Here is a 27,253-nt window from a genome sequence, read left to right as displayed (position 1 = left end):
CTCTCTCTCTCTCCCCCCCTCTCTCTCTCTCCCCCCCTCTCTCTCTCTCCCCCCCTCTCTCTCCTCCCCCCCTCTCTCTCCTCCCCCCTCTCTCTCTCCTCCCTCTCTCTCTCTCCTCCCCCCTCTCCCTCTCTCTCTCTCTCCCCCCCTCTCTCTCTCTCCCCCCCCTCTCTCTCCTCCCTCTCTCTCTCTCTCTCCTCCCTCTCTCTCTCTCCTCCCCCCTCTCTCTCTCTCTCCTCCCCCTTTCTCTCTCCTCCCCCCCTCTCTCTCTCTCCTCCCCCTGTAACCCCATCGCCCACCCCCCTCACCCCGTGGCCTTCTCACTGTCCCCCCCCCCGAATTGTACCTAGTATATTCAGGAGGGGACAGAGGGGGTTCCTGGCGGTCGAGCTGCGTGCTGAACCAACACACACACAGTCGGAGAGAGACGTCAGGGCCCCCTTGGCTGCTCCTTCAGCTGAGGATTGATAGCAGGTCCTTGGAGTCCAAGAGCCGGCTGTTAATGGACGCACGACAGCTGTGCTACGGACACCGTCATTCCTTCCACTCTTTCATGCGCTGTCATTAACACGCAGACCAAGCCCAAGCACTCGGGAAGGCTGCTGTGCGGTTATTGCCCCCCGCCCGTCCCTTTAACCCCTTCGACTACTCCAAGATCGTTCGGCGCTGCCGCACGGGGGTCAGATTATCACCCACAACCGCCCCCCCCCCCCGAATTTCCCACAGACGTCTGGCTCAGGGATCAGCCTCTGCTGCGATGCCCTCCACGGTCGAATATCCCCACTCTCACACGGAGGGCGCTACTGGATAACTGCTGACGCCAATATAACCGTAAACCCGGTGAGAGTTCACAGCGGAGGTTTTACGATCGGGGGCGTAGAGTTAATAATCCCGCCACCTATCCCACCGCCAGTGTACACACCCTTCTAATCTTGGAGGGTCCGCTTCTCGTACATAGAGTGGGGCAAGTTCCCAGCCCTGACTGCCCCTGAAAGGGCTGCAACCAAAGGCTGCTGGCTACAATTAAAGGCTGCATGCGCAGACACATATGGTGGGAACCTTGTCAAACGTACTAGGATAGAAAAGAACTTAATTTCTACAGCGCCTTTCACAACCTCAGGATGTCCCAAAGCGCTTTACAGCCAATGAAGTACTTGTGAAGTGTTGTCGCTGTTGTAATGCAGGAAACGTGGCAGCCAATTTGTGCACAGCAAGCTCCCACAAACAGCAATGTGGTTTTGTTGCAGTAATGATGTTGGTTGAGGGATAAATATAGACTCCCAGACACCGGGGAGAACTCCCCCCTGCTCTTCTTCGAAATAGTGCCATGGGATCTTTTATGTCCACCTGAGACGGGGCCTCGGTTTAACGTCTCATCCGAAAGACGGCACCTCCGACAGCGCGGCGCTCCCTCAGTACTGCCTCTCCGACAGTGCGGCGCTACCTCAGTACTGCCCCTCCGACAGTGCGGCGCTCCCTCAGTACTGCCCCTCCGACAGTGCGGCGCTCCCTCAGTACTGCCCCTCCGACAGTGCGGCGCTCCCTCAGTACTGCCCCTCCGACAGTGCGGCGCTCCCTCAGTACTGCCCCTCCGACAGTGCGGCGCTCCCTCAGTACTGCCCCTCCGACAGTGCGGCGCTCCCTCAGTACTGCCCCTCCGACAGTGCGGCGTTCGCTCAGTACTGCCCCTCCGACAGTGCGGCGCTCCCTCAGTACTGCCCCTCTGACAGTGCGGCGCTCCCTCAGTACTGCCCCTCCGACAGTGCGGCGCTCCCTCAGTACCGCCCCTCCGACAGTGCGGCGCTCCCTCAGTACCCGCCCCTCCGACAGTGTGCCACTCCCTCAGTACTGCCCCTCCGACAGTGCGGCGCTCCCTCAGTACTGCCCCTCCGACAGTGCAAGCGCTCCCTCAGCACTGCCCCTCCGACAGTGCGGCGCTCCCTCAGCACTGCCCTCCGACAGTGCGGCGCTCCCTCAGCACTGCTCCTCCGACAGTGCGGCGCTCCCTCGGTACTGCCCCTCCGACAGTGCGGCGCTCCCTCAGCACTGACCCTCCGACAGTGTGGCGCTCCCTCAGTACTGCCCCTCCGACAGTGCGGCGCTCCCTCAGTACTGCCCCTCCGACAGTGTGGCGCTCCCTCAGTACTGCCCCTCCGACAGTGCGGCGCTCCTCAGTACTGCCCCTCCGACAGTGTGGCGCTCCCTCAGTACTGCCCCTCCGACAGTGCGGCGCTCCCTCAGTACCGCCCCTCCGACAGTGCAGCGCTCCCTCAGTACCGCCCCTCCGACAGTGCGGCGCTCCCTCAGTACCGCCCCTCCGACAGTGCGGCGCTCCCTCAGTACCGCCCCTCCGACAGTGCGGCGCTCCCTTAGTACTGCCCCTCCGACAGTGCGGCGCTCCCTCAGTACCGCCCCTCCGACAGTGCGGCGCTCCCTCAGTACTGCCCCTCCGACAGTGCGGCGCTCCCTCAGTACTGCCCCTCCGACAGTGCGGCGCTCCCTCAGTACTGCCCCTCCGACAGTGTGGCGCTCCCTCAGTACTGCCCCTCCGACAGTGCGGCGCTCCCTCAGCACTGCCCCTCCGACAGTGCGGCGCTCCCTCAGTACTGCACTGGGAGGCTCAGCCTGGATTTTGTGTTCAGGTCCCTGGAGTGAGACATGAACCCACGACCCTCGGACTCAGGTGAGAGCGAGAGCGAGAGCGAGCGCGAGTGCGAGAGCGCGAGAGAGAGAGAGCGCGCGAGAGCGAGTGCTACCCACTGCGCCACGGTATACCAGTGAATCCCTGATAGACTTGCTCAGAGGAAATCGCTGGACATTTTGGCCGTGTTTGTTCTAACAGGCTGAGCGAGGTTACAGCGCTCCCCCTCTGAAGCAAGAACAACAGGTGTTACCCATCGAATTCCATAAAAACATTGAAAAACAGAAACAGGAGTCGGCCATTCGGCCCCTCGAGCCGGCTCCGCCATTCAATAAGATCACGGCTGATCATCGACCTCAACTCCACTTTCCCGCCCGATCCCCATATCCCTCGATTCCCCGAGAGTCCAAAAATCTATTGATCTCAGCCTTGAATATACTCAACGACTGAGCCTCCACAGCCCTCTGGGGCAGAGAATTCCAAAGATTCACTGCCCTCTGAGTGAAGAAATTCCTCCTCATCTCAGTCCTCAATGGCCGACCCCTTATCCTGAGACTGTGACCCCTGGTTCTAGACTCTCCAGCCAGGGGGAAAACAGCCTCTCAGCATCTACCCTGTCAATCCCCCTCAGAATCTTGTATGTTTCAATGAGATCACCTCTCATTCTTCTAAACTCTAGAGAATATCGGCCCATTCTACACAATCTCTACATAAGCAAATCCCTCCGTGGCCTCCTCGCCCCTCCCTATCTCTGTAACCTCCTCCAGCCCTACACCCCTCCCTATCTCTGTAACCTCCTCCAGCCCCTACACCCCTCCCTATCTCTGTAACCCCCTCCAGCGCCTACACCCCTCCCTATCTCTGTAACCCCCTCCAGCCCTACACCCCTCCCTATCTCTGTAACCTCCTCCAGCCCCTACACCCCTCCCCATCTCTGTAACCCCCTCCAGCCCCTACACCCCTCCCTATCTCTGTAACCTCCTCCAGCCCTACACCCCTTCCTATCTCTGTAACCTCCTCCAGCCCTACACCCCTCCCCATCTCTGTAACCTCCTCCAGCCCCTACACCCCTCCCTATCTCTGTAACCTCCTCCAGCCCTACACCCCTCCCTATCTCTGTAACCCCCTCCAGCCCCTACACCCCTCCCAATCTCTGTAACCTCCTCCAGCCCCTACACCCCTCCCTATCTCTGTAACCCCCTCCAGCCCCTACACCCCTCCCTATCTCTGTAACCTCCTCCAGCCCCTGCACCCCTCCCTATCTCTGTAACCCCCTCCAGCCCTACACCCCTCCCTATCTCTGTAACCTCCTCCAGCCCCTACACCCCTCCCCATCTCTGTAACCTCCTCCAGCCCCTACACCCCTCCCTATCTCTGTAACCCCCTCCAGCCCCACACCCCTCCCTATCTGTGTAACCCCCTCCAGTCCTACACCCCTCCCTATCTCTGTAACCTCCTCCAACCCCTATAACCCTCCGAGATCTCGGCGCTCCTCCAATTCTGCCCTCTTGCGCATCCCCTGATTTCCATCGCTCTACCATTGGCGGCCGTGCCTTCAGCCGCCTGGGCCCCGAGCCCTGGAATTCCCTCCCTAAACCTCTCCGCCTCTCTCTCCTCCTTTAAGACGCTCCTTAAAACCGACCTCTTCGACCCAGCTTTTGGTCACCTGTCCTAATATCTCCTTACGTGGCTCGGTGTTAGATTTTTGTCTGATTTACGTTCCTGTGAAGCGCCCTGGGACGTTTTACTACGTTAAAGGCGCTGCATAAAGGCAAGTGGTTGTTGTGGCCTTGCTGCCACCTCCTCTTTCAGGCTCTCCTCTTCCCCCTCGAAGGCAGGCAGCGACAGGACGCTGGGGTCAGGCACACGGGCTGAATGGAGGCCCCATCTCGCCACGCTGCGCCACCCTCCCCCATAGGCCAGCCGCTGCAACCTGGAAGGAGACGGAGAACTGGGAAGGGTGCGGGGGCAATGGCTGACCGCGACTGGCAGTGCCCGCGCCCCCCCCCCTCCCCGGTGACACGGCCTTCGTCACTGGTCCCCCCACCCCGGGATGCTGCCCCCCCCCGTGCAAACCCAGGCAGCCGCGCCTCTGCCGGTCGGCACGAATTCGGGCCTAGTCCGCTGCTAGCATCCCTCCCTTGCTCCAACTCATCCTCTTCCAGTAACCACAAGTGAAGGGGCATTCCCATGGGGAATCGCACTGTAGCAGCACTGTGGACGTTCCAAAAGTATGGGCATGCCAGAAGACTTGGACCGAAGCCTCCGAAGCAGTTACACACGGACAGGAAGAGGAAAAAACAAAAATCTAAAACTCCTGGACAAACTGGAATGCAGCAATCAGAACTCGCACAACACAACCCCAACCAACAGAGAACGCCCATTACACACGGACAGTCTTATGACCCAGAACGCCCATTACACACGGACAGTCTTATGACCCAGAACGCCCATTACACACGGACAGTCTTATGACCCAGAACGCCCATTACACAGGGACAGTCTTATGACCCAGAACGCCCATTACACACGGACAGTCTTATGACCCAGAACGCCCATTACACAGGGACAGTCTTATGACCCAGAACGCCCATTACACAGGGACAGTCTTATGACCCAGAACGCCCATTACACACGGACAGTCTTATGACCCAGAACGCCCATTACACAGGGACAGTCTTATGACCCAGAACGCCCATTACACAGGGACAGTCTTATGACCCAGAACGCCCATTACACAGGGACAGTCTTATGACCCAGAACGCCCATTACACACGGACAGTCTTATGACCCAGAACGCCCAATACACACGGACGGGCTCATGACCTAGAGCGCCCATGACACACGGACAGTCTTATGACCCAGAGCGCCCATTACACACGGACAGTCTTATGACCCAGAACGCCCATTACACACGGACAGTCTTATGACCCAGAACGCGTGTGTGCGTGATGTTCCTTGCCCCCCTCTCTCCCCTGTGGTAATGACATGATCATCTGTTTTTAGTGATGTTGGCTGATGGATAAATATTCTCCCCAGGACACCGGGGAGAACTCCCCCCTGCTCTTCTTCGAAATAGTGGCCGTGGGATCTTTTACGTCCACACGATAGGGCAGACGGGGCCTCGGCTTAACGTCTCATCCAAAAGACGGCACCTCCGACAGTGTGGCGCTCCCTCAGTACCGCCCCTCCGACAGTGCAGGAATCTCTCAGTACCGCCCCTCCGACAGTGCGGCGCTCCCTCAGTACCGCCCCTCCGACAGTGCGGCGCTCCCTCAGTACCGCCCCTCCGACAGTGCGGCGCTCCCTCAGTACTGCCCCTCCGACAGTGCGGCGCTCCCTCAGTACCACCCCTCCGACAGCGCGGCGCTCCCTCAGTACTGCACTGGGAGTGTCGGCCTGGATTTTTGTGCTCAAGTCTCTGGAGTAAAACTTGAACCCACAACCTTCTGACTCAGAGGTGAGAGAGAGTGCTGCCCAGTGAGCCACAGCTGACGCTACCTAGTGCGGAGAATGTTAATTACCCCGCTAACCACCGTTAGCCAGTGCGTAGAGAGGCGCTCGGGGGAGCTGGGAGCACACAGCGGTCTTCAGTGAGAAGGAATGTTTTGCTGGGATCCGATTACTGTTAACTAAACAGTTGGATTGCCATAAAATGTAACTGGGTTGTCAGGCATTCAAAGCGAAATATCAGTGAACAATCAGTGTGGAGAAACACACAGCTCCCGTTGCGAGTGATACAGAAGGTCACTGTGCCTTTTATAAAGATTAATATCCGCAGCCCAGTCAAAGACTACCTTATTCATTTAAAAGGACACGGCAAGATTAAAGCCTTCTCTATGTATTTCCTCTCCTGAGGGTGCCGACTTTCACTGGGGTACGGGTCCCCCTCCTCTCCTGAAGGTGCTGACTCTCACTGGGGTACAGGTCCCCTCCTCTCCTGAAGGTGCTGACTCTCACTGGAGTACGGGTCCCCTCCTCTCCTGAAGGTGCTGACTCTCACTGGAGTACGGGTCCCCTCCTCTCCTGAAGGTGCTGACTCTCACTGGGGTACGGGTCCCCTCCTCTCCTGAAGGTGCTGACTCTCACTGGGGTACGGGTCCCCTCCTCTCCTGAAGGTGCCGACTCTCACTGGGGTACGGGTCCCCTCCTCTCCTGAAGGTGCCGACTCTCACTGGGGTACGGGTCCCCGCCTCTCCTGAAGGTGCTGACTCTCACTGGGGTACGGGTCCCCTCCTCTCCTGAAGGTGCCGACTCTCACTGGGGTACGGGTCCCCTCCTCTCCTGAAGGTGCCGACTCTCACTGGGGTACGGGTCCCCTCCTCTCCTGAAGGTGCTGACTCTCACTGAGGTACGGGTTCCAATGGTCGCCTCTGGTCAATCTTCATGTGGACAGTGGCTGTTTGAATGCAGAGGGCATCACAGTCATGGCTAATCAACCGTGGCTCAGTGGGTAGCACCCTCGCCTTTGAGTCAGAAGGCCATGGGTTCGAGTCCCACTCCAGAAACTTGAGCACAAAAATCCAGGACGACATTCTCAGTGCTTCACTGTCGGAAGGGTAGAATTGAGGGAGCGCCGCACTGTCGGAGGGGCAGTACTGAGGGAGCGCCGCACTGTCGGAGGGGCGGTACTGAGGGAGCGCCGCACTGTCGGAGGGGCGGTACTGAGGGAGCGCCGCACTGTCGGAGGGGCGGTACTGAGGGAGCGCCGCACTGTCGGATGAGACGTTAAGCCAAGGCCCCGTCTGCTCTCGGGTGGGCGTCAAGGATCCCACGGCCACTATTTCGAAGAAGAGCAGGGGGAGATCTCCCCGGTGTCCTGGGGCCAATATTTATCCCTCAACCAACATCACTAAAATACAGATCATCTGATGATTATCGCATTTTTTGTGTGAGCTTGCTGTGCGCAAATTGGCTGCCGCGTTTCCCACATTACAACAGTGACGACACTGCAAAAAAAGTACTTCATTGTCTGTAAAGCGCTTTGGGACGTCCTGAGGTGGTGAAAGGCGCGGTTTTCCTTCCTGCATTGACTGCTGGGGTAGAAGATCCTCCCTCCAATCCACTCCAGACAGTGAGCGCTAGCAGACTGACCTGAATCGGTCATTCATGAAAGAAAGACTGATGAAATAATACTGAGCGGCCTGCGGGTGGCGCTGTCCAGGGAGAGTATAAATACTCGGGCACGGGCCCAGCTTGCGCAGGACATTCTTAACAGGAACAAGTGAAGGACACAACTAGACCTCCATGTTGTAAAACAGTTGATTAAAGCTTTGTTTAACGCTTAGACCAAGTGCCAAGTAGTTTTCTTGCATCACAGACTATTCGGCCTTCTTCGTGGGGGGAGGGGGTTTGTGATTTATCTCTGCCAAGCTCGCTCCTGCCCCTCACCTGACATCCACAACTACTGGGCTTTCCGGCAAGGGATTATGAGCAGTCGCTGAGCTGTTAATCCCTTGCCCGCCCCAGGGCACTGCAGCCAATTGTATCGCCCTGATTGCCGCACAGGACAGGATCATCTGCCTCAGTGAAGACCAACAACATCAACAGTAGTAAAACGACCCCGGGCGCTTCTCACGGGAGCGATTATCAAACCAAATCTGACACCGAGCCACATAAGGGGATATCAGGGCAGGCGACCAAAAGCTTGGTCAAAGAGGTCGGTTTTAAGGAGCGTCTTAAAGGAGGAGAGAGAGGCGGAGAGGTTTAGGGAGGGAATTCCAGAGCTCGGGGCCCAGGCGGCTGAAGGCACGGCCGCCAATGGTGGAGCGATGGAAATCGGGGGATGCGCGAGAGGCCAGAATTGGAGGATCGCCGAGATCGCGGGGGGTTATGGGGTTGGAGGGGGTCAGAGAGATAGCGGGATCGAACGTGATTCTTCCGACCCTCCCTTCTCCAGGGCTGCTAGCAGCTAGGCGGAGGCTCAAACACAGCCTGAGGACACATGACCACGGCCGGGCCGCACCATTCCAGCCTTCTGCTCCCCGCCGCGCTCTTAAACTGCTCTTGTGCACCAGTCGCTGAAGGTAAGCATGCAGGTGCAGCAGGCGGTTAAGAAGGCAAATGGTATGTTGGCCTTCGTAGCGAGAGGGTTTGAGTACAGGAACAAGGATGTCTTGCTGCAGTTGTACAGGGCCTTGGTGAGACCACACCTTGAGTACTGTGTGCAGTTTTGGTCGCCTTATCTGAGGAAGGATGTTCTTGCCATGGAGGGAGTGCAGCGAAGATTCACCAGGCTGATACCTGGGATGGCAGGAATGACGTATGAAGAGAGATTGAGTCGATTGGGCTTGTACTCACTGGAGTTTAGAAGAATGAGAGGGGATCTCATTGAAACTTATAAAATTCTGACAGGACTGGACAGACTAGATGCAGGAAGGATGTTTCCGATGGCGGGGGAGTCCAGAACCAGGGGTCACAGTCTAAGGATAAGGGGTAAGCCATTTAGGACTGAGATGAGGAGGAATTTCTTCACCCAGAGAGTGGTGAACCTGTGGAATTCTCTACCACAGAAGGCCGTGGAGGCCAATTCATTAAATATATTCAAGAAGGAGTTGGATATATTTCTTAAGGCTAAAGGGATCAAGGGATATGGGGAGAAGGCAGGGACAGGGTACTGAATTTGGATGATCAGCCATGATCTCATTAAATGGCGGAGCAGGCTCGAGGGGCCGAATGGCCGACTCCTGCTCCTATCTTCTATGTTTCTATGTTAAACCACCAGCGGTTCGAGCGAGGGTCCGACACGCAGCTCAGGACACCAGCCACAATCGCAGGGATCTGCTTGCTGCAACCCAGACAGGCTGTGATTCATTAATAAAAGGATTACAACTCCTTCCTGATCACAGGCCGTTTGTTTGTTTTTTAACGTTACGCACACACAGATTAGCTGGGATCCGGGACAAACCTTTCCAGTCTGCTGCACACCCGGTCAGTCGTGGCTCAGTGGGCAGGGCTCGCCCTGGCCTCCGAGTCAGAAGGTCGCGGGTTCCGAGCCCCGCTCCAGAGACTGGAGCACAAATTCCAGGCCGACGCTCCCAGTGCCAGCACTGAGGGAGCGCCGCACTGTGGGAGGGGCGGTACTGAGGGAGCGCCGCACTGTTGGAGGGGCGGTACTGAGGGAGCGCCACACTGTCGGAGGGGCGGTACTGAGGGAGCGCCGCACTGTCGGAGGGGCGGTACTGAGGGAGCGCCGCACTGTGGGAGGGGCGGTACTGAGGGAGCGCCGCACTGTTGGAGGGGCGGTACTGAGGGAGCGCCACACTGTCGGAGGGGCGGTACTGAGGGAGCGCCGCACTGTCGGAGGGGCGGTACTGAGGGAGCGCCGCACTGTCGGAGGGGCGGTACTGAGGGAGCGCCGCACTGTCGGAGGGGCGGTACTGAGGGAGCGCCGCACTGTCGGAGGGGCGGTACTGAGGGAGCGCCGCACTGTGGGAGGGGCGGTACTGAGGGAGCGCCGCACTGTTGGAGGGGCGGTACTGAGGGAGCGCCGCACTGTGGGAGGGGCGGTACTGAGGGAGCGCCGCACTGTCGGAGGGGCGGTACTGAGGGAGCGCCACACTGTCGGAGGGGCGGTACTGAGGGAGCGCCGCACTGTCGGAGGGGCGGTACTGAGGGAGCGCCGCACTGTCGGAGGGGCGGTACTGAGGGAGCGCCGCACTGTCGGAGGGGCGGTACTGAGGGAGCGCCGCACTGTCGGAGGGGCGGTACTGAGGGAGCGCCGCACTGTCGGAGGGGCGGTACTGAGGGAGCGCCGCACTGTCGGAGGGGCGGTACTGAGGGAGCGCCGCACTGTCGGAGGGGCAGTACTGAGGGAGCGCCGCACTGTCGGAGGGGCGGTACTGAGGGAGTGCCGCACTGTCGGAGGTGCCGTCTTTTGGATGAGACGTTAAACCGAGGCCCCATCTACCCTCTCAGGTGGATGTAAAAGATCTCACGGCCACTATTGGAAGAAGAGCAGGGGGAGTTCTCCCCGGTGTCCTGGGGCCAATATTTATCCCTCAACCAACATCACTAAAACAGATTCTCTGGTCATTATCACATTGCTGTTTGTGGGAGCTTGCTGTGCGCAAATTGGCTGCTGCGTTTCCTACATTACAACAGTGACCACACTACAAAAAAAGTACTTCATTGGCTGTAAAGCGCTTTGGGACGTCCTGAGGTGGTGAAAGGCGCTGGAGAAACGCGAGTCTGTCTTTCTTTGGCGAAATGTCTCGGCAACAGGTTGGCAAGGTCGCAGGTCGTGACCCCAGTCCCTGCTCGGTGCCAGGGGTGGTGTCACGCTTGACCTTCCTGGGCTAGGGAGGCTGAGGGTGGGGGAGGAAGAGAAGGGGCAGAACAGCCAGGGTGCCCACACCCGATGGGTATAGAGCTGGAAAATGCGTTGGCGTCGAGTGAGGATGGAATCAGCGTTGCCCACACAATCGAACCCGACCGATACACAACAACAACAACAACTCGCATTTACACAGCGCTTTTAACATAGTAAAACGTCCCACGGTGCTTCACAGGAACGTAAATCAGACTAAATTTGACACCGAGCCACATCAGGAGATATTAGGACAGGTGACCAAAAGCTGGGTCAAGGACGTCGGTTTTAAGGAGCGTCTTAAAGGAGGCGAGAGAGGCGGAGAGGTTTAGGGAGGGAATTCCAGAGCTCGGGGCCCAGGCGGCTGAAGGCACGGCCGCCAATGGTGGAGCGATGGAAATCAGGGGATGCGCAAGAGGTCGGAATTGGAGGAGCGCGGAGATCTCGGAGGGTTGTGGGGCTGGAGGAGGTTACAGAGATGGGGAGGGGTGTAAGGCTGGAGGAGGTTACAGAGATAGGGAGGGGTGTAGCGGCTGGAGGAGGTTACAGAGATAGGGAGGGGTGTAGGGGCTGGAGGAGGTTACAGAGATGGGGAGGGGTGTAGGGCTGGAGGAGGTTACAGAGATAGGGAGGGGTGTAGGGCTGGAGGGGGTTACAGAGATAGGGAGGGGTGTAGGGGCCGGAGGAGGTTACAGAGATAGGGAGGGGTGTAGGGGCTGGAGGAGGTTACAGAGATGGGGAGGGGTGTAGGGGCTGGAGGGGGTTACAGAGATAGGGAGGGGTGTAGGGGCTGGAGGGGGTTACAGAGATAGGGAGGGGTGTAGGGCTGGAGGAGGTTACAGAGATAGGGAGGGGTGTAGGGGCTGGAGGAGGTTACAGAGATAGGGCGGGGTGTAGGGGCTGGAGGAGGTTACAGAGATAGGGAGGGGTGTAGGGCTGGAGGGGGTTACAGAGATGGGGAGGGGTGTAGGGGCTGGAGGAGGTTACAGAGATAGGGAGGGGTGAAGGGCTGGAGGAGGTTACAGAGATACGGAGGGGTGTAGGGCTGGAGGAGGTTACAGAGATAGGGAGGGGTGTAGGGGCTGGAGGGGGTTACAGAGATAGGGAGGGGTGTAGGGCTGGAGGAGGTTACAGAGATAGGGAGGGGTGTAGGGCGGGAGGGGGTTACAGAGATAGGGAGGGGGGGCGAGGAGGCCTTGGGGGGATTGGAAAACAAGGAGGAGAATTTTTAAATCGAGGCGTTGCCGGACCGGGAGCCAGTGTAGGGCAGTGAGCACGGGGTGATGGGTGAACGGGACTGGGTGTGAGTTAGGACACGGGGCAGTGAGCACAGGGGGTGATGGGTGAACGGGACTGGGTGTGAGTTAGGACACGGGGCAGTGAGCACGGGGTGATGGGTGAACGGGACTGGGTGTGAGTTAGGACACGGGGCAGTGAGCACAGGGGGTGATGGGTGAACGGGACTGGGTGTGAGTTAGGACACGGGGCAGTGAGCACAGGGGGTGAAGGGTGAACGGGACTTGGTGCGAGTTAGGACACGGGGCAGTGAGCACAGGGGGTGATGGGTGAACGGGACTGGGTGAGAGTTAGGACACGGGGCAGTGAGCTCAGGGGGTGATGGGTGAACGGGACTGGGTGCGAGTTAGGACACGGGGGCAGTGAGCACAGGGGGTGATGGGTGAACGGGACTGGGTGTGAGTTAGGACACGGGGCAGTGAGCACAGGGGGTGATGGGTGAACGAGACTGGGTGTGAGTTAGGGCACGGGGGCAGTGAGCACAGGGGGTGATGGGTGAACGGGACTCAGTGTGAGTTAGGACACCGGGCAGTGTGCACAGTGGGTGATGGGCGAACGGGACTGGGTGTGAGTTAGGACACGGGGCAGTGAGCACAGGGGGTGATGGGTGAACGGGACTGGGTGTGAGTTAGGACACGGGGCAGTGAGCACAGGGGGTGATGGGTGAACGGGACTGGGTGTGAGTTAGGACACCGGGCAGTGAGCACAGGGCGTGATGGGTGAACGGGACTGTGTGTGAGTTAGGACACGGGGCAGTGAGCACAGGAGGTGATGGGTGAACGGGACTTGGTGCGAGTTAGGACATGGGGCAGTGAGCACAGGAGGTGATGGGTGAACGGGACTGGGTGTGAGTTAGGACACGGGGCAGTGAGCACGGGGTGATGGGTGAACGGGACTGGGTGTGAGTTAGGACACGGGGCAGTGAGCACAGGGGGTGATGGGTGAACGGGACTGGGTGTGAGTTAGGACACGGGGCAGTGAGCACAGGGGGTGATGGGTGAACGGGACTGGGTGTGAGTTAGGACACGGGGCAGCGAGCACAGGAGGTGATGGGTGAACGGGACTTGGTGCGAGTTAGGACACGGGGCAGTGAGCACAGGAGGTGATGGGTGAACGGGACTGGGTGTGAGTTAGGACACGGGGCAGTGAGCACAGGGGGTGATGGGTGAACGGGACTGGGTGTGAGTTAGGACACGGGGCAGTGAGCACAGGGGGTGATGGGTGAACGGGACTGGGTGCGAGTTAGGACACGGGGGCAGTGAGCACAGGGGGTGATGGGTGAACGGGACTGGGTGTGAGTTAGGACACGGGGCAGTGAGCACAGGGGGTGATGGGTGAACGGGACTGGGTGTGAGTTAGGGCACGGGGGCAGTGAGCACAGGGGGTGATGGGTGAACGGGACTGGGTGTGAGTTAGGACACGGGGCAGTGAGCACGGGGTGATGGGTGAACGGGACTGGGTGTGAGTTAGGACACGGGGCAGTGAGCACAGGAGGTGATGGGTGAACGGGACTTGGTGCGAGTTAGGACATGGGGCAGTGAGCACAGGAGGTGATGGGTGAACGGGACTGGGTGTGAGTTAGGACACGGGGCAGTGAGCACAGGGGGTGATGGGTGAACGGGACTGGGTGTGAGTTAGGACACGGGGGCAGTGAGCACAGGGGGTGATGGGTGAACGGGACTGGGTGTGAGTTTGGACACGGGGCAGTGAGCACAGCGGGTGATGGGTGAACGGGACTGGGTGTGAGTTAGGACACGGGGCAGCGAGCACAGGGGGTGATGGGTGAACGGGACTGGTTGTGAGTTAGGACACGGGGCAGTGAGCACAGGGGGTGATGGGTGAACGGGACTGGGTGCGAGTCAGGACACGGGGTAGTGAGCACAGGGGTGATGGGTGAACGGGACTCGGTGTGAGTTAGGACACGGGGCAGTGAGCACAGGGGGTGATGGGTGAACGGGACTGGGTGTGAGTTAGGACACGGGGCAGTGAGCACAGGGGGTGATGGGTGAACGGGACTGGGTGCGAGTCAGGACACGGGGCAGTGAGCACGGGGGGTGATGGGTGAACGGGACTGGGTGTGAGTTAGGACACGGGGCAGTGAGCACAGGGGGTGATGGGTGAACGGGACTGGGTGTGAGTTAGGACACGGGGCAGTGAGCACAGGGGGTGTTGGGTGAACGGGACTGGGTGTGAGTTAGGACACGGGGCACTGAGCACAGGGGGTGATGGGTGAACGGGACTGGGTGTGAGTTAGGACACGGGGCAGTGAGCACAGGGGGTGATGGGTGAACGGGACTGGGTGTGAGTTAGGACACGGGGCACTGAGCACAGGGGGTGATGGGTGAACGGGACTGGGTGTGAGTTAGGACACGGGGCAGTGAGCACAGGGGGTGATGGGTGAACGGGACTGGGTGTGAGTTAGGACATGGGGCAGTGAGCACAGGGGGTGATGGGTGAACGGGACTGGGTGTGAGTTAGGACACGGGGGCAGGAGAGGACAGCGGGTGATGGGTGAACGGGACTGGGTGTGAGTTAGGACACGGGGCAGTGAGCACAGGGGGTGATGGGTGAACGGGACTGGGTGTGAGTCAGGACACGGGGGCAGCAGAGTTCTGGATGAACTCGGGTTTACGTAGGGTGGAATGTGGGGGGCCGGCCAGGGGAGCGTTGGAATGGTCGGAGTCCAGAGGTGACAAAGGTCCTGGCTTGCAGGAAGAAATTGGCCGCTGGGTTGAGCGGCTGAAGGGAGGGACGAGGTCAATGGATCCCGTCACCCCTCCAGCGGGAGTCAGCGCTATCAGGAGAGGAGATGCAGATCAGGATCAAAGGCTCCTGGGCAGCTGGTGGATGGTTGCGATCTGAAATGACGCTGAAGGTCCTGTCCCACCTCGAACCCACCCACCCCCCTCCCCCAACAGGCAGCACCGTGTGAACGAGAGGAGGTGTGAGCATCCCTGTTGGAGTCCCCACTTACCTTCAGTGAAAGGTTCCCACTCGTAGTAACGCCCCATGAACTGCAGAGGGTTGAATCCTGCGCATTGCGCTCTGCGCGGGTCCGAGTCACCGGAGGGACAGGCCTAGAAAGAGAGAGGGAATTATAGGGTTATCAGACTGATGTTGGGGCTGAAAGGGTTAAAAGTACGAGGACAGGCTGCACAGAATGGGCTTGCATTCCCTCGAGTTTAGAAGATTAAGAATGATCTCCTCCAGCCCCACAACCCCCCGCGATCCCTGCGCTCCTCCAATTCCGGCCTCTTGAGCATTCCCCGATTTCCATCGCTCCACCATTGGCGGCCGTGCCTTCAGCCGCCTGGGCCCCGAGCTCTGGAATTCCCTCCCTAAACCTCTCCGCCTCTCTCTCCTCCTTTAAGACGCTCCTTAAAACCGACCTCTATGACACAGCTTGTGGTCACCTGTCCTAATATCTCCTTATGTGGCTCGGGGTCAAATTGTGTTTGATAATCGCCCCTGTGAAACGCCTTGGGACGTTTTACTACGTTAAAGGCGCTAGATAAATACAAGTTGTTGTTGTTGGGTGATCTAATCGAGGTGTTTAAAGGATTCGATGGGGCAGAGAGAGAGAGAGAAACTATTTCCTCTGGTGGGGGGGGAGTCCAGAACAAAGGGGGGGGGGGGGCGTCACCTTAAAATTAGAGCCAGGCCGTTCAGGGGTGATGTCGGGAAGCACTTCTTCACACAAAGGGTGGTGGAAATCAGGAACTCTGTCCCCCAAAAAGCTGTTGAACCTGGCGGGGGCGGGGGGGGGGTCAATTAAAAATGTCAAAACTGCGATTGATAGATTTTTGTTGGGCAAGGGTGTTAAGGGTTACGGAACCAAGCGGGTAGGTTGTGTTAAGATACAGATCAGCCGTGATCTAATTGAATGAAGGAACAGGCTCGAGGGGCTGAATGGCCTCTTCCTGTCCCTATGTAACTGACATGCACAACTTGACTGGGATTCAGAAATGTACGGTTACCGAGGTGTTATATGAGGAAGTGGTAATGCAAGATTAAGAGTACATTGAGGCAGTAACGGAGGGTGTTGATAAAGGAATTGCAGTGGATGCTGTTTATATGGACTTACAAAAGGCATTGGATAAGGTGCCACATAGGAGGCTTGTTGGTAAAGTTAAGGCGCACACAGTATTAAAGGGAGTGTGATGACATGGATGGGAAGCAAAGGTCAGAAAGCAGAGTCTGAGTTAATGGAGCTTTTTGGATTGGAGTAACCAGTGGTGTTCACCAGGGGTCAGTGTTGGGAGCACAGAGCATCTCAATATATAAATTACAAAAAAAAAGACTTGCATTTCTCCAGCGCCTTTCACCACCTCAGGATGTGCCAAAGCGCTTTACAGCCAATTAAGTACTTTGGAAGGGTGGTCACTGTTGTAATGTAGGCAATGCAGCAGCCAATTTGCACACAGCAAGCTCCAACAAACAGCAATCTGATAATGACCAGATAATCATTTTTTTTTAGTGATGTGTGTTGAAGGGTAAAAATTGGCCCAGGACACCGGGGAGAATTCCCCGTTCTTCGAGATAGCGCTGTTGGTTCTTTTACGTCCACCTGAGGGGGCAGACGGGGCCTCGGTTTAACGTCTCATCCGAAAGACGGCATCTCCGACAGTGCGGCGCTCCCTCAGTACTGCCCCTCCGACAGTGCGGCGCTCCCTCAGTACCGCCCCTCCGACAGTGCGGCGCTCCCTCAGTACTGCCCTTCCGACAGTGCGGCTCTCCCTCAGTACTGCCCCTCCGACAGTGCGGCGCTCCCTCAGTACTGCCCCTTCGACAGTGCGGCGCTCCCACAGTACCGCCCCTCCGACAGTGCGGCGCTCCCTCAGTACTGCCCCTCCGACAGTGCGGCGCTCCCTCAGTACCGCCCCTCCGACAGTGCGGCGCTCCCACAGTACCGCCCCTCCGACAGTGCGGCGCTCCCTCAGTACTGCCCCTCCGACAGTGCGGCGCTCCCTCAGTACAGCCCCTCCGACAGTGCGGCGCTCCCTCAGTACCGCCCCTCCGACAGTGCGGCGCTCCCTCAGTACCGCCCCCTCAGTACCGCCCCTCCGACAGTGCGGCGCTCCCTCAGTACCGCCCCTCCGACAGTGCGGCGCGCCCTCAGTACTGCCCCTCCGACAGTGCGGCGCTCCCTCAGCACTGGGAGTGTCGGCCTGGATTATGGACTCAAGTCTCTGGGGTGGGGCTCGAACCCACGACCTTCTGACTCAGAGGCGAGAGAGAGAGAGAGAGAGTGCCACCCACTGAGCCACAGCCGACACTACAAGAAAGCGGGGGAGGGAGAGCGGGGGCGACCTGACATTAGAATATAGAAAGTTAAGAGGAGATCTGGTGGAGGTGTTCAAAATTCTGGGAGAACATAAGAATTAGGAGGAGTCGGCCATTCGGCCCCTCGAGCCTGCTCCGCCATTCAATAAGATCGCGGCTGATCTTCGACCTCAACTCCACTTTCCCGCCCGATCTCCATATCCCTCGATTCCCCGAGAGTCCAAAAATCTATCGATCTCAGTCTTGAATATACTCAACGACTGAGCCTCCACAGCCCTCTGGGGCAGAGAATTCCAAAGATTCACCGCGCTCTGAGTGAAGAAATTCCTCCTCATCTCAGTCCTCAATGGCCGACCCCTTATCCTGAGACTGTGACCCCTGGTTCTAGACTCTCCAGCCAGGGGGAAACAGCCTCTCAGCATCTACCCAGTCAATCCCCCTCAGAATCTGATATGTTTCAATGAGATCACCTCTCATTCTTCTAAACTCCAGAGAGTATCGGCCCATTCTACACAATCTCTCCTCATAGACAATCCCCCCATCCCAGGGATCGATCTAGTGAACCTTCATTGCACCGCCTCTAAGGCAAGTATATCCTTCCTCAGATAAGGCTTTGATCAGGTCAATTGGGATAAATTATTCCCACTGTTAGGGGGAGTCAGCAATGAGAGAGCAGAAATCGACATCTTAAGAGGGGAAAAGGGGATTACGGGGAGCGGCCGTTGAGAGAGAAGACACGAGGCCCGACGGGCCGAATGGCTTCCTTCCGCGTCGGAACACTCGACCATTTTTACAGAGTTCGGAGGCGGCGGAGAGGAAGCGGAACAGCTCGCAAAGAGCAAGGAAGGACAGGCCGGAGGGAGAACCGACTTCGGCGGCGGCGATTAAACAGACGCACTCAGGGAAAAAGTTTTTTTGAAGAAGTTTACAATCTGTGGAGTGTTTCGCCAGCGGCAGAGCAGTGCCAGAGACACCGACTCTTGCAAGAGCGAGCGATCAAACAAGAGATTAGTGTCAGGCGACAACTCGGGCCAAGTGGGAGGTTCGCCTTGTTCATCCACCGCAGTGAATGAGTCAGCAGAGCAAAGTAGTTGTAATGTATACAAGCACAGGCCATTAAATGAGACTAAACCACACACAGACATCAGCCTAAATGAATGAATTATGATTATAATATATACAGCGTTATGATAACACCCAGCTCATTATCGTATTATATAAACACAGACAGCAGTGTTCTAGGTAATACCCCACGGTGTGTTATTGTATAATATATACAGGAGAGTTATACCCAGTAACACACGGTGTGTTATTGTATAATATATACAGGAGTGTTATACCCAGTAACACACGGTGTGTTATTATATAATATATACAGGAGTGTTATACCCAGTAACACACGGTGTGTTATTATATAATATATACAGAGTGTTATACCCAGTAACACACGGTGTGTTATTATATAATATATACAGAGTGTTATACCCAGTAACACACGGTGTGTTATTATATAATATATACAGAGTGTTATACCCAGTAACACACGGTGTGTTATTATATAATATATACAGGAGTGTTATACCCAGTAACACACGGTGTGTTATTATATAATATATACAGGAGAGTTATACCCAGTAACACACGGTGTGTTATTATATAATATATACAGAGTGTTATACCCAGTAACACACGGTGTGTTATTATATAATATATACAGGAGTGTTATACCCAGTAACGTACGGTGTGTTATTATATAATATATACAGAGTGTTATACCCAGTAACACACGGTGTGTTATTATATAATATATAGAGTGTTATACCCAGTAACGTACGGTGTGTTATTATATAATATATAGAGTGTTATACCCAGTAACGTACGGTGTGTTATTATATAATATATACAGGAGAGTTATACCCAGTAACACACGGTGTGTTATTATATAATATATACAGAGTGTTATACCCAGTAACACACGGTGTGTTACTATATAATATATATACAGGAGTGTTATACCCAGTAACGTACGGTGTGTTATTATATAATATATACAGAGTGTTATACCCAGTAACGTACGGTGTGTTATTATATAATATATACAGGAGTGTTATACCCAGTACCTGTCGCTCTCTCTCTCTTCCCCCCAGTCTCTCGCTCTCTCTCTTCCCCCCAGACTCTCGCTCTCTCTCTTCCCCCCAGTCTCTCACTCTTTCTCTTCCCCCCAGTCTCTCGCTCTCTCTCTTCCCCCCAGTCTTTCGCTCTCTCTCTTCCCCCCCAGTCTCTCGCTCTCTCTCTCTCTTCCAACAACAACATGCCCTCAAAAAAGCCTCGACACCGCCGGGCACCCCCAGCTATATAATATATACAGGAGTGTTATACCTAATAACACACGGTGTGTTATTATATAATATATACAGAGTGTTATACCCAGTAACGCACGGTGTGTTATTATATAATATATACAGAGTGTTATACCCAGTAACACACGGTGTGTTATTATATAATATATACAGGAGCGTTATACCCAGTAACGCACGGTGTGTTATTATATAATATATACAGGAGCGTTATACCCAGTAACGCACGGTGTGTTATTATATAATATATACAGAGCGTTATACCCAGTAACGCACGGTGTGTTATTATATAATATATACAGAGCGTTATACCCAGTAACGCACGGTGTGTTATTATATAATATATACAGAGCGTTATACCCAGTAACGCACGGTGTGTTATTATATAATATATACAGAGCGTTATACCCAGTAACGCACGGTGTGTTATTATATAATATATACAGAGCGTTATACCCAGTAACGCACGGTGTGTTATTATATAATATATACAGAGCGTTATACCCAGTAACGCACGGTGTGTTATATAATATATATACAGAGTGTTATACCCTGTGACACACGGTGTGTTACTATATAATATATATACAGAGTGTTATACCCAGTAACGCACGGTGTGTTATTATATAATATATACAGAGCGTTATACCCAGTAATGCACGGTGTGTTATTATATAATATATACAGAGCGTTATACCCAGTAACGCACGGTGTGTTATTATATAATATATATAGAAGTGTTATACCCAGTAACGCACGGTGTGTTATTATATAATATATACAGAAGTGTTATACCCTGTGACACACGGTGTGTTATATAATATATACAGAGTGTTATACCCTGTGACACACGGTGTGTTACTATATAATATATATACAGAGTGTTATACCCAGTAACGCACGGTGTGTTATTATATAATATATACAGAGTGTTATACCCAGTAACGCACGGTGTGTTATATAATATATATACAGAGTGTTATACCCTGTGACACACGGTGTGTTACTATATAATATATATACAGAGTGTTATACCCAGTAACGCACGGTGTGTTATTATATAATATATACAGAGCATTATACCCAGTAACGCACGGTGTGTTATTATATAATATATACAGGAGTGTTATACCCAGTAACGTACGGTGTGTTATTATATAATATATACAGAGCGTTATACCCAGTAACGCACGGTGTGTTATTATATAATATATACAGGAGTGTTATACCCAGTAACACACGGTGTGTTATTATATAATATATACAGAGCGTTATACCCAGTAACGCACGGTGTGTTATTATATAATATATACAGAGCGTTATACCCAGTAACGCACGGTGTGTTATTATATAATATATACAGAGCGTTATACCCAGTAACGCACGGTGTGTTATTATATAATATATACAGAGCGTTATACCCAGTAACGCACGGTGTGTTATTATATAATATATATAGAAGTGTTATACCCTGTGACACACGGTGTGTTATATAATATATACTGGAGCGTTATACTCAGTAAGAAACACACACAAACACAATCTGAAATAAATCTCGAGACTTACTGAAGAGCTGCAGGTTTTATATTGCCTCTGAACTCCCGGACAGGCAGCTGAGGGCCACTGATGTGGATTCCAATCCTGTTCCTGGATATCTGCTGTGGGATCAGTCACGACTCCGTAGCCCTGCCTCCGACGCCGGCTCAGGCTCCGACGAGGGGACGGGAGATCTTCCCGCTGATCCTTTCGGTTCGGAGACTTGGAGGGGCGCCGCGATTCGCCGGAGCTGGGTTCCGGCCGGCTGCCGCGCCCGTTCTTTGTCGAAGCTCTGCTGGCCGTCTCCCCCCCGGGAGGCTCCGCCGGGACCCCTCGGTTTGAGGGGTCTCGCTCCTCGCCCTTTCTGCCACTCGCCTCTGCCCGCTCGCTCCTCCGCGGTTCGGATCCAGGCCCCAGGCGCCTTGGCCGAGTCTGAAGATGCGACCCGTCTTTGACCTGCCTCGGGGGCATATCTGGGAAGCTGGCACTATCTGAAGTCTCCAACGACACTCCTGCAAAGGACTCGGCAATATCTGGAGCCTCGTAAACAAAGAGGGGGTCACTGAGCCCCTGTGAGGTGAAATTCAGGTCTTGCAAGGCCCGTTCCTGGGGCCTCTGATGGAGCACATTGTAGGTTGGCAAGGCCTCCGGGCCTACTTGACGATGAACATCACCAGCAGGTTCCTCTGGGACCAGTCCTTCAGGTTGGGAAATACCGGCAAGTTTAACTCCCCTGGCCAAGTTGGGAGGCTTTGCGAACCATATCTGGTTTGCCGGGGCCTGCGGTTGCCCGGTTTCGGCGCCGGTGCTCCTGCGGTGCTGCGGCCTAACCGAGGCCTCCTCGGCGGCCTGGTCCTCGGTTTCCCATCCCCGACGCGCTCCGTCCCGCTCCAGAGCTCCCCTCTGCGCCCGCCCCTGGCGCTCGCTCCGGGGCGCGGCCTCTGCTAACCGGGGTTGCCGGGAGCTGCTTTGGTGCCCCTGCCGGTCCCGCGGAGTCTCCTGCTGAAGGTGGGCCGTGGCTCCGTGGAGTCTGAAACTGGAGGGAACTTTACCGTATCCATATTGCCCCGGGCGGATCACACCTCTGGTGCGCGATCTGTGGAATTATATATTTTTTTAAATTACTAAAACACCACAGCCGAGCCATTTAAAAACAACAGGCGCACTCTTGCCAGCCCTGGGGAGGCGGGACTGCCAGGAAAATGGCAGAATTTGGGGACGGGTGCCCATCCCGCCCCAACCCACCTCCATGCCATCTCGCCAGGAGGCGGGTAGCCGTCCCGCGTCCCGTCTCCTCGGAGGCAGGAAGGAGATCACAGCCACTTAACTGCCTGTTAACAGGTAGTTAGCGGGCAGATGAGAGGATTATCCCCATCTTACCCACACAAGTGTGGGCTTCCCGAAGGCTGCGAACTCCGCCAGGGTCACCGAGGCAAGCAGTGGGTCTGCGGGGGGCAAAAGTGCGCTGTGAAGGTAAGTGATGGGTGCGAGTGTGGAGAGGTGAGTATGTGAGGTAAGTGGAAAGTGTTAGTAAAAGTTTCCTTACCTTGGTTTCTTCCTGCAGGCTTCAGTCGGTGGGGATGCGGAGAGTCTCGGACCTCCGCGGCAGAGATGACAGATGGCCGCTGCATTCTCCAGTGCAACAACCATCTCATTTCTGTAAAAGAAAGAGGTTTGATGAGGTCTTGAATTCAAGACCTCATCAAACTACAGAGAATGTCAAACGATGACAACTCATCTGTCAAAAAAGTTTTGACAGATGAACCGTCATGCGCTGACGTTCTCTGTAACCGGCTTCTCCTTAATTGGCCTGCTAAGCCCGCTGGGTGGGCTCAACAAGTTCAATCAAGGGAAAATAGCGTGGGTTGGCCACAAATCGATGGAGGCGGGCCATTGACCCGCCAAGCAGCAGAACTGCCTCCAACGTGCCCCCATTAATAAAATCGGCCCCAATATTTCCTTCTCTGTAAATCTGCTCTTGGCTCCAAATTCCACATGGGAATGTTCGGAGCAGGAAAAACAATAGGACCATCCTTAGAGCTTGATTTTAATCCCACCTTCTCCCCATATCCCTCAATCCCACCAACCCTTCATAAGGAGATATTAGGAGAGGGTTGGGTCACAGAGGTGGGTTTTAAGGAGCATCTGAAAGGAGGAGAGAGAGGCGGAGAGGTTTAGGGAGGGAATTCCATAGCTCGGGGCCCGGGCAGCTGAAGGCACGACCGCCAATGGTGGAGCGATGGAAATCGGGGGGATGCGCAAGAGGCCAGGATTGGAGGAGCACAGTGATCTCGGAGGGGTGTAGGGCTGGAGGAGGTTACAGAGATAGTGAGGGGTGTAGGGGCTGGAGGGGGTTACAGAGATGGGGAGGGGTGTAGGGCTGGAGGAGGTTACAGAGATAGGGAGGGGTGTAGGGGCTGGAGGGGGTTACAGAGATAGGGAGGGCTGTAGGGGGTTACAGAGATAGGGAGGGGTGTAGGGCTGGATGAGGTTAGAGAGATAGGGAGGGGTGTAGGGCAGGAGGAGGTTACAGAGATAGGGAGGGGTGTAGGGGCTGGAGGAGGTTACAGAGATAGGGAGGGGTGTAGGGCAGGAGGAGGTTACAGAGATAGGGAGGGGTGTAGGGGCTGGAGGAGGTTACAGAGATAGGGAGGGGTGTAGGGCTGGAGGAGGTTACAGAGATAGGGAGGGGTGTAGGGGCTGGAGGAGGTTACAGAGATAGGGAGGGGTGTAGGGCTGGAGGAGGTTACAGAAATAGGGAGGGGTGTAGGGGCTGGAGGAGGTTACAGAGATAGGGAGGGGTGTAGGGGCTGGAGGGGGTTACAGAGATAGGGAGGGGTGTGGGGGGGTGGAGGGGCTGGAGGGGGTTACAGAGATAGGGAGGGGTGTAGGGGCTGTAGGAGGTTACAGAGATAGGGAGGGGTGTAGGGGCTGGAGCGGGTTACAGAGATGGGGAGGGGTGTAGGGCTGGAGGGGGTTACAGAGATAGGGAGGGGTGTAGGGCTGGAGGAGGTTACAGAGATAGGGAGGGGTGTAGGGGCTGGAGGAGGTTACAGAGATAGGGAGGGGTGTAGGGCTGGAGGAGGTTACAGAAATAGGGAGGGGTGTAGGGGCTGGAGGAGGTTACAGAGATAGGGAGGGGTGTAGGGGCTGGAGGGGGTTACAGAGATAGGGAGGGGTGTGGGGGGGTGGAGGGGCTGGAGGGGGTTACAGAGATAGGGAGGGGTGTAGGGGCTGTAGGAGGTTACAGAGATAGGGAGGGGTGTAGGGGCTGGAGCGGGTTACAGAGATGGGGAGGGGTGTAGGGCTGGAGGGGGTTACAGAGATAGGGAGGGGTGTAGGGGCTGGAGGCGGTTACAGAGATAGGGAGGGGTGTAAGGCTGGAGGGGGTTACAGAGATAGGGAGGGGTGTAGGGGCTGGAGGAGGTTACAGAGATGGGGAGGGGTGTAGGGGCTGGAGGAGGTTACAGAGATGGGGAGGTGTGTAGGGGCTGGAGGAGGTTACAGGGATGGGGAGGGGTGTAGGGGCTGGAGGAGGTTACAGAGATGGGGAGGGGTGTAGGGGCTGGAGGAGGTTACAGAGATGGGGAGGGGTGTAGGGGCTGGAGGAGGTTACAGAGATGGGGAGGGGTATAGGGGCTGGAGGAGGTTACAGAGATGGGGAGGGGTGTAGGGGCTGGAGGAGGTTACAGAGATGGGGAGGGGTGTAGGGGCTGGAGGAGGTTACAGAGATAGGGAGGGGTGTAGGGGCTGGAGGAGGTTACAGAGATAGGGAGGAGGTTACAGAGACGGGGAGCGGTGTAGGGGCTGGAGGGGGTTACAGAGATGGGGAGGAGGGATCTGAAGACATGGATGAGAATTTTAAAATCGAGGCGTTACCGGACCAGGATTGAAGGAAGCTTACCTGTTGGACAAGCGAAGCTCCTGCCTCATCATCGGAGATCTCCTGTTGCCCGTCGAGGGTCTCCAGTTTGCCGCAGTTCGCGGTCTCGGCGGAGAGCCCGAGCCCTGCGTGGTCGAACCTTCAGGGGCGTAGAGCGGTCTGGAGTCCCGCACGATCAGACGTTGAGCCCCGTAACTGGCTGGGAGCCGCTGCCGGTCGTGATTGGACAGTTGACCCGGCCGGTAAAGAGGGACCGATTCGCGATTGGACGGCTGCCCGTAGCCCTCGGCTGACGCCCGCTCCCCGTCGCTTGGGCGCCCGTGCCCGTACGCGCTGCCGTCGCCGTACAGCGGGAGCGAGTGCTGGTCGGGTGGCCCCCCTCCCTGGCGGCCGGCGGCCTCTTGCTGTGCCTGGTGCGGCGGGGACAGCCCGCGGGGGAAGGCTGGGGCGTCGCTGTCCACGTGGAGGGGGTAGCTGGGCTTCAGGGCGGAGATGGCCCGTCCGGAATACGGAGCCCACGGGCTTTCGCCGTGGGGAGGCCGGGCCTGCGAGTGCGGCCGCCTTGGTTGAAGAGTCCACTGCTGACTCTCGGGCTCCTGCGGCAGGCACCGGCGGGACTGCTGGGCAATTCCGATCCCACAGGAGCTGGAGCAGGCCGACCACGGGCCCCAAGAACTCCAGACCCCCGGAACTCCATCCACCGTCTCGTGTGCATCCACCGCCTGCCTCGAGATCCGCTGAGGGACCTGGAGAGACAATGAGAGTGAGTGAGGGAAACTTTTCCCAACGCAAGGGAGATGTGCATCGAAAACTCCCGCTGCCCCCGTGTCCTAACTCACACCCAGTCCCGTTCACCCATCACCCCCTGTGCTCACTGCCCCATGTCCTAACTCACACCCAGTCCCGTTCACCTATCACCCCCTGTGCTCTCTGTCCCCCGTGTCCTAACTCACACCCAGTCCCGTTCACCCATCACCCCGTGCTCACTGCCCCGTGTCCTAACTCACACCCAGTCCCGTTCACCCATCACCCCCTGTGCTCACTGCCCCGTGTCCTAACTCACACCCAGTCCCGTTCACCTATCACCCCCTGTGCTCACTGCCCCGTGTCCTAACTCTCACCCAGTCCCGTTCACCCATCACTCCCTGTGCTCTCTGTCCCCCGTGTCCTAACTCACACCCAGTCCCGTTCACCCATCACCCCGTGCTCACTGCCCCGTGTCCTAACTCACACCCAGTCCCGTTCACCCATCACCCCCTGTGCTCACTGCCCCGTGTCCTAACTCACACCCAGTCCCGTTCACCCATCACCCCCTGTGCTCACTGCCCCGTGTCCTAACTCACACCCAGTCCCGTTCACCCATCACCCCCTGTACTCACTGCCCCATGTCCTAACTCACACCCAGTCCAGTTCACCCATCACCGCCTGTGCTCACTGCCCCGTGTCCTAACTCGCACCCAGTCCCGTTCACCCATCACCCCCTGTGCTCACTGCCCCGTGTCCTAACTCACACCCAGTCCAGTTCACCCATCACCGCCTGTGCTCACTGCCCCGTGTCCTAACTCGCACCGTCCCGTACACCCATCACCCCCCTGTGCTCACTGCCCCGTGTCCTAACTCACACCCAGTCCCGTTCACCCATCACCCACTGTGCTCACTGCCCCCGTGTCCTAACTCACACCCAGTCCCGTTCACCCATCCCCCCTGTGCTCACTGCCCCGTGTCCTAACTCACACCCAGTCCCGTTCACCCATCACCCCCTGTGCTCACTCCCCGTGTCCTAACTCACACCCAGTCCGGTTCACCCATCAGCCTGTGCTCACTGCCCCTGTGTCCTAACTCTCACCGAGTCCCGTTCACCCATCACCCCTCTGTGCTCACTGCCCCGTGTCCTAACTCACACCCAGTCCCGTTCACCCATCACCCCCTGTGCTCACTGCCCCGTGTCC

The 27,253-nt window shown here is 56.4% G+C and overlaps 1 protein-coding gene across 1 annotated transcript in view; it reads right to left on the bottom strand.

Moving 5' to 3' along the window:
• Positions 1–27,253, bottom strand: part of LOC147086423 (uncharacterized) — an 83,221-nt gene that overhangs the window by 19,596 nt on the left and 36,372 nt on the right. Inside the window, exons 4-7 of the mRNA XM_085978246.1 lie at positions 25,326–26,050; positions 21,452–22,517; positions 15,220–15,322; positions 14,903–15,039 (exon numbers count right to left, since the gene is read on the bottom strand). Coding sequence (XP_085834372.1) covers positions 14,903–15,039; positions 15,220–15,322; positions 21,452–22,517; positions 25,326–26,050 — 2,031 coding nt within the window. The remainder of the gene's footprint in view (positions 1–14,902; positions 15,040–15,219; positions 15,323–21,451; positions 22,518–25,325; positions 26,051–27,253) is intronic.

Source organism: Somniosus microcephalus, unplaced genomic scaffold (assembly GCF_052327205.1).
Source record: "Somniosus microcephalus isolate GS21.2 unplaced genomic scaffold, FLI_Smic_1.0 unresolved_chr7, whole genome shotgun sequence".
NCBI lineage: Eukaryota > Metazoa > Chordata > Chondrichthyes > Squaliformes > Somniosidae > Somniosus > Somniosus microcephalus.
Note: the sequence above shows the minus strand (reverse complement) of the source record. Positions and strands in the feature narration are given on the sequence as shown.